This window comes from Arvicanthis niloticus, chromosome 13 (genome assembly GCF_011762505.2).
Source record: "Arvicanthis niloticus isolate mArvNil1 chromosome 13, mArvNil1.pat.X, whole genome shotgun sequence".
NCBI lineage: Eukaryota > Metazoa > Chordata > Mammalia > Rodentia > Muridae > Arvicanthis > Arvicanthis niloticus.
In genome coordinates this window covers 52,836,803-52,844,292 of record NC_047670.1, presented here as the reverse complement: position 1 = coordinate 52,844,292, position 7,490 = coordinate 52,836,803, and the positions used below count along the sequence as shown (strand labels likewise).

Here is a 7,490-nt window from a genome sequence, read left to right as displayed (position 1 = left end):
GGCTGGCCTCAAACTCAGAAATCCGCCTGCCTCTGCCTCCCAAGTGCTGGGATTAAAGAACTGTGCACCACTTAACTGTGGAGTCAATTCTCCAGCCCCATGAAGAGCATCTTAACACAGCTTTTACTCATTATTCACTATTGACGATTTACAATTATTTACAATTATTAGGTGTTCACCATCAAAAGAAAGATTCTCTAAATCTGTGAAATCCCTCCTGAGTCACAGTAAGCATGCTGTCACCTGGGCAGACTACATGTTATGGAGCTTATAACAAACTGTCTATTTTCATTTTTTTTTTTTTTTATAGCACTGGGAATGGAATCTAGGGCCCCAAGTGTATCAGGCAAATACTCTACCACTGACTTAAATCCCTAGCTAAACTATCTCTCTTAATTATTTGTTACAGAGCTGATGCAGACACTTTACATGATGCCCTGAATGCGCTCACAGCAAACATGGCTGTGGAAGACCAGGACAGGCTCCAACGTGACCTGCAGAACATGGAGAGGTTCATGGATGTATTTCCCCAGGTGAAACTGGAGCTGGAGGGACACATCAGGAAGCTCCGAACCCTTGCAGACAAGGTTGACAAGGTTCACAGGGACTGTACCATCTCCAAGGTGGTGGCTGTCTCTACCAGCACTGTGTCTGGAGTCCTGACCCTGCTTGGCCTCACTCTGGTACCTGTGACAGCTGGAGTCAGTCTGGTGCTCTTGGCAACAGGGATGGGCCTGGGAGCAGCAGCGGCTGTGACTAGTGTCTCCACAGGTATTGTGGACTACACGAGTAAATCATTAGCCAAAATGGAAGCCAGCCACCTGGTGTCAACCAGCATGGTCAAAGTGAAGATGGTTGTAGGGGCTGTGGTTCATTCAGGACCCCAAGTCTTTTCCTTATCTGAGAAATGCTACCGAGTCCTACGGTGCATCGAGCAGAGCATCTATGCCATCAAGCTCAGTAAAGCCAACCCTGCCTTAGCAGCTAGTGCCAAGCGCCTCACGGCCATGGGGAGCATCTCTGCCCAAAGTGATAAGCATGTGGATGAAGCTTTTAAGGGCACTGCACTGGCAATGAGCAGAAGAGCCCGGATCATGGGTATAGCCACCACAGGTGTGTCCCTCATTGGGGATGTGATCAGCCTTGTGAAAGAGTCCAAGAATTTGTACAAGGGCACAAAAGCAAAGTCTGCTGAGGAATTGAGGCAGCAGGCTCAGGAGCTGGAGGAGAAATTGGAGGTGCTCATCCAGATCTATGACGGTTTGCAGTCAGGCCCGACTCGGTAACATGCTTCCTCCCCCAAAGTAGTGGAGAAGACATGGAGGTGTTCTGGATGGAGACTGAAGCATTTCTGTGAGAGGGAAGCAGACCCATGAGGTTCAGGACTTAGGTGTTTGTTCTTTTCACAAACTTTGTTGTGGGTATATGTATATGTATATGTATATGTATATGTATATGTATATGTATGTATGTGAGAATGTGGGTGTAGGTGCCCTCAGAGGCCAGAAGAGGGCATCAGATCTCCTGGAGCTGAAGTTTCAGGAGGCTGTGAACTGCCTGATATAGGAACTGGGAACTGAATTCATGTCCTCGGCAGGGCAGCCAGTACTCTTAACTGCTCAGCCATCTTTCCAGCCAGAGTTTGGCATTTTCTCTAGCTGAGCACTGTAAGATCAGTGCTGGTCACTAATGGAGTAAAGGAAAAAGAATGGGAGCCTGAAACAAGGGGCCAGAGGGGACCAGAGGGTGCGGGGGTGGGAGGGGACAGTTGGTTGGGGAGTAAAGAGCTTTGGAGGCTTGAGTAAAGAGGCCTGTGCAGGAGCAAGGAAGGAGACAGCAGGGAATCTGACAAGCTGGGCATGGAAGAGAGCCAGAGGAAGAATTCTGAATGTGGAAGAGCCACAGTGACTTCTAGAATGGCAGTGGTGGTGGTGACAGGTGGGAGTGATGGCAGAGTGGGCACAACAGTTGTCAAGGGGCTAGGGTGCCCTCGAGGACCAGTGAAATTCCATCGACGGTCTCTAGGGTGTGCTGGGATAGTGATTAATTTAGGGCTGGGGAGTGACCCAGATTGGGCCTACAGGTCAAGAGACCTTGTGGTGTGTTGAGAGCAGCCAGCCTGTGGTCAAGAGATACACAGCTTCCTCATGAGTTGGGGGAGGGTTGGGAGGTGATGAAAAAGGCCTCCTCTCTGCTCATCTTCCTCTTCCATCTTGTGTTCTATATAGAGTTTAGCTCAATGAATTAGTCTAGGAAAATGGGGCATCCCAGACTGAGGGTCCCAAAGTCATAGGTAAGGAAAACAAAACATTAGAGCATGGTTCAGGATGTGTGGTCAGAAAGCATTTGCCCTCATCCTAACCACCTAACTGCTAGATCCACAGCCCCTTCCACGAGGCATTGTACTCAGACCAGAGGTAGATCACAGCCTTTGTAGGAGGCACAGAGGTTCTTCTGCTCATGGATAAGCACCAGGGGAAACAGGAAGGTTAGCAACAGGGTTGTTCCTTCAAAGGAGGGGATTCATAAGCTGTTATTTGCCCAGAGGATTACGAGCAGACATGGTTAATAGTTTGACCTTTTGTCCTATTTTTTGTGTCTAAGACCACACCAGATCCTCCCTCTAGACCCTGACTGTGAACTTGTCTATCTATAAAACCCATCTTTATGAACAATGTCATGTGTATAGAAAGAGTTTGATGTAGTCTTAAGCTTTATTATGCACACAGGATTGAGTTAATTATCACCACGAAAGTGTTCACTAACTTGTGGTGTGCTTCAATATGCCCAAAATAAACGACTTGGGGCCGGACTCCAGAAATTTAAACCAACACCGGCTACTTAGTTGTAGCGGATCAAATTACCTTTCTTGCCTCTTGCAGATTGTTACTCTACCAGTCATGGTGGCCTCAGGGCCCCTGCACAGCTTGTCCTACAAGGCAGCTCTGTCCTCAAGCTGGCTTCTCCCAGTTTACTCATGCTGAATCCTCTTCTTGCTGTTTCAGTAGTGTCCCATGTGGTCACTCCCAGGGCTGAGAGTCACTAAGTGTCAAGTATCCAGCCTTGGCAGGACATAGGTCATATGTGGATAAGCACGGCCTTGCTCCCTGCTTCCTGGTTCTGAAGCATCTTTGGAAACACCAGGCTGCCGGGGAGGGCAGAGGCCTGGTGGCCACAAAGTCATGTTCTTCCCTTGAGTATAGAATTTCTTAGGGCTGGGCATGGAAGCACATACCTGTAATCCTAGCACTTGGAAGGCAGAGGCAGGCAGATCTCTGAGTTTGAGGCTAGCCTGGTCTACAGAATGAGATCCAAGACAGAAAGAATACATAGTGAGACCCTGTCTCATCCAACACTTCAAACAAAATAAAAAAAAGCCTCTTAGGTAGTGGAGATTTTCAAGAGAACATTCACACGGGACAGGAGGATTTTCTAACTCTGGCCTCATGTTGGCCCCATCCTCTCCCCTAAGTATCTTTGTTGCTAATCTCTTAGTCCTCCTGGAGTGCTGAGCTCTAGAGAGAGCCTTTGCTGGTACCCAGAACACAATGCAGAGGATGCAGGATCTGGGTAGAGAGGATGGGAAGATTCTCTCTGCTTCTCAGGTTCAGCTCTAGCAGGCACTTCCCAGATCTCCAGCTAGCCAAAGCTTGCATGTGGGCAAAACTCTAGAGTATCTGAGCAAGGCCGAATACCAACAGCCGGGCATTAGATATGACTTCAGTCTTCATGGTCGTGGCGTGATCAGTGATCAATCATTTTACTCTCAAGTTTTTGCAAACGAGTTTGGCAGCTGCCCTTTCTAAGCAAGGTCAGCTGTGCGTGGGCTCCTGGGTACATGGCAGAGCTGCTCCACCCCTTCTCTCTCCCCAGTCTGTGGCTTCCCTGTGACTTGATGTTACTAAGGGAGGTTGGCCTCATTTCTCTATGTAAAGACAGATGAGATGCTTCCTCAACATCCCTGTCCTGGCATCCATGGATCCTAAGCTACAGTAGTGGGTAAATGTTTGCTCCAACTTGGGTACCAGATCTGGAGCAAGTGAGGAAATGCCAGCAGGTGTCAGAGTACATTCTCAGTGACTGCGCCTGGCTTTCTCCAAGGTGGGGCATGGTAACGGGTGTCTCAGTTCTGTCTTAGATGCTACGTGGCTTTTTTTTTTTTTTTTTTTTATCTTCTTAGATCCCAAGCCTTTCCTCTAGCTTTCTGCTGATTTAGGGTTACTTAGACATCATCCCGACACATTTCTTGTTTTCCTCATGAAATACTGATTTTCTCATTTGGCTTGGTATCGAGAGAGCTGATTGACACACACCAAGAGGCCAAGAGCTGAATTATTTGTGCTAAGTGACAGGATCAGCTTTGGAGTGGCGATGGAGTATTGCTTCAGGCTGGGGGGTGTTAATGAGTTCTTGCCTCTGTTTCCCAAGACACATCACTGTTGGGCACTGGCCACGCCAGAGAGGTTAGCTAGCCCCTGTGTCATGGATGTCCCCATTCCTTCCTTTTGAGCCACCCTGGTGACACTGAGACTGTCAATCAAGCTACCTGTAAATCCAGAGGTAGAACTCTCCAGCACCATGTCTGCCTATCCCCTACCACGCTCCCACCATGATGATCATGTAGTAACCTCTGCAACTGTAAGCAAGCCCCAATCAAATGCTTTCTTTGATAGGATGTGCCATGGTCAAGGTGTCTCTTTATAGCAATAGAACACTAACAACCCCCTGCCCCCATCATGGGTCTAGAGGATCTTCTGCAGCTTTCAAGGGCACCAGTGTCAGCTGTACACACCAGAAGCTGAAGTATGGTGACATCCGGGAGAGGGGAGGATGTGAAAGTTACAACAAGGTAAACTGAGGACATGTGCCCTTTGTGGATTGTGCTCTTCTGAAAATAGTCAATAGAGTTGCCTACATGTGTGTCTTCATGGTGTTAGCTACTTGTGTACATTTGCTCAGTGCTCAACAGACCTAGCCACATGTGTGCCCTTTGGCTCATCCTCCATTACCTGAAGGATGCTCCAGGTCTGGGGAGAACAGCGGAGGCATGTTAGCAGGTTGTATGTGTGGTATATGACAGAATTAGTCTCCAATCCTTCACCCCTTCCTTCAAGGTTGCCAGGTTTGCCTTATGATGCAAGTCTCATGTTGGGGTCCACACTAGCCCCAGGTTGGGGTGGCCAAAAAATGTCGCGACCCGAGCAAAATGTTGAGGCCCAGGCCGACCCACGTTTGGGTGGCCACTGTATCTGGGCCCAAGCTGCTGCTCCGGTCCGTGGGTCGGGGTTCAGCAAGAGCGAGAGTGAGAACGAACTCGAAGAATGCAGACCAGACAGAATGTAATTCAATCCCATTTATTCTTCAGTCTAAGTCCTAAGTCTTGAGTTCCTAGTGCCTAGTCCCTAGCTCCTAGTCCCTCCAAGTTCCTAGGTAGTAATGCCTGCTACCTAGTTCTTCAGAGTTCTCTCCCAAGTGCCTGCTACCTGTCTTCTCTCTGCTGTGTCTCCCTAATGTCTGATGTGTCTGATTCTGATCTGTTCTGTCTCTGCCTTTTATATGTCTCACTTCTAAGCCACGCCTTTTGGTCACACCTTTAATCATGCCCTTAGGTCAGATTAATTTTACTTGGGGTGATGCAAAGCATATATGATTTTGGGGACAAGCGTCAGAATATTCAGGATGGGCAAAGGTCATTGGCTGAAGGCTGAGGTACTGAGATGCCTCATTAGCATGGAGAGGCACTCCAGAATCTCAGGTGCTAGCTCAATGGGTTTTTATCGGGAGAAAGAAAATTGAATCTGTAAACTTAACCAAGGCTATGTGACATTCTGCAGGTGGAGATGTGTGTGTGTGTGTGTGTGTGTGTGTGTGTGTGTGTAGGGAGGGAAGGGTTTGGGGGGAAGGAGGGTTGAACTCTCCAGACAAGGTCAGAGAAGGGGAAGCCCTGCTAGTCAAGGGAGTCCTCTGTATAGCACTGAGCTCAGAAGGCTATCCGGTTAGTGGTAGACGTTAACCTTAGTTAGCAAGGTTTCCCCACAATTGATTCAACCAGCAAGCCCAGGATATCTTTACATCACTGCCTCTCCAATGTTGCAGACATGTGCTACTGTGTCTGGCTTCTTACATGAGTGCTCAGGATCTGAACTCAGGACCATACGCTTGCAATGCAAGCACTTTACTGACAGAGCCACCTTTCCTGGGTCCTAGAATTTTTTGAGTAGTCTCTAACTCATAGTCTTCATACTGGGCTGAGCTGGTGACAGGGAGAGTCAGGAATAGCATCATCGGCCACAGAAATGAAGATGCAGCAGTAGGGGCAAGAACTGGGGCCTAAGTGGCCCAAGATTGCAGTTGGGGATGGAGAAACGGTGGAGAGTTCAGATTGTAGAGGCTAAGGCTAACAGGAGTCAAGCCCAGAGACAGCAGGCTCTGACTGCCAGGAGAGTCCAGAAGACCTGCTGTCACCGTGTCCTATCTGATTAAACTGCTATTTCTATGAAACACAGTCTGTAGCTCCCAAAAGAGCAAGGACATTCACGGTTAAACCCAGCTCTGTGCAGCTGTTGTGTGGGTTCTGAGCCTCGTGTTCTCCTCTACATCCTTCAGCATCTACATTTCCTCAAGTGGTGGACCCTCGTAAATCTGTTTTCTGTCCGGAGCCTGCTGTCCAGATCATAGGCATCCTGGCACCTGAGCTGAGCCCGAGACCACTTGGTGATACCATTGGAAGGATTGCCCATCCTGTCTTGTGTTTAGTACAGAGGGAGAGAAACAGACAGACACCAACCTGCCTGCAAGGCCAGTTTTTCTGAACTCAGGGCTGGGGATGACCTCTACCTTCCCTGAGTTCATCCCTAGAATGAGGCAGTTATCCCTCTTTCCTCAGGTAACATTGTGAGCATGAGGAGAGAGAGGAGGGAAGAGGCTAAACTTAATGGAGTTTGAACCAGACCCAGATGGCCTTGGCTGTATAGATACAGTCGGCAGCTGCACCTCTGAGTCTGGATGAGCAGATAAGAACAAGCAGACTCTGGCCTTATGTTCCCAACTGGGAAATGGAAACCGAAACTCTCATGTTCCAGGTGGCCAAGAACTAACCAACACACTGGAATGGGCACTGTAGGGTGCCACCCAGAATCCCACCCACTTTGCCAACTCAGAAGAGTGTCCTCAGGTCAATAGTCCAAATTTTGCTTTGATCAACCCAGCTTGGGTGGGGCTTCCAATGGTGGGAAGGCTCACCACCACTAACTGTGGAGCCCTCCCCTGATCACTTCCAGTGCCACTTGCTCTGCCAAGCCCCCACAGTCCCCTAGCACACCTCCATCCCATCATCTTGTGCACTTCAGGAGAACATCTCTGTCCCTGTTGGTTGATGAGGACAAGAGCTGATGCTGAGAACGGCAGGCAGTGTAGACAATTGCCTATGTGCATCCCTCTGTCCCAAGTTCCTGCTCTGTGCAGAGACCCATCATGCATTGCCTTCTCCA

General features: G+C 48.9%; 1 protein-coding gene across 2 annotated transcripts in view; it reads left to right on the top strand.

The window, feature by feature from the left end:
* LOC117719100 (apolipoprotein L2-like) overlaps window positions 1–5,894 on the top strand; it is a 10,269-nt gene extending 4,375 nt beyond the window's left edge. Inside the window, exon 2 of one of the 2 annotated variants that reach the window (XM_076911578.1) lies at window positions 410–5,894. In XM_076911578.1, the coding sequence (XP_076767693.1) occupies window positions 410–1,286 (877 nt within the window). In that variant the 3' untranslated portion in view covers window positions 1,287–5,894. The remainder of the gene's footprint in view (window positions 1–409) is intronic. The other variant, XM_034517203.2, reaches the window with a different exon arrangement.
* The last annotated feature ends 1,596 nt before the right edge of the window (window positions 5,895–7,490 follow it).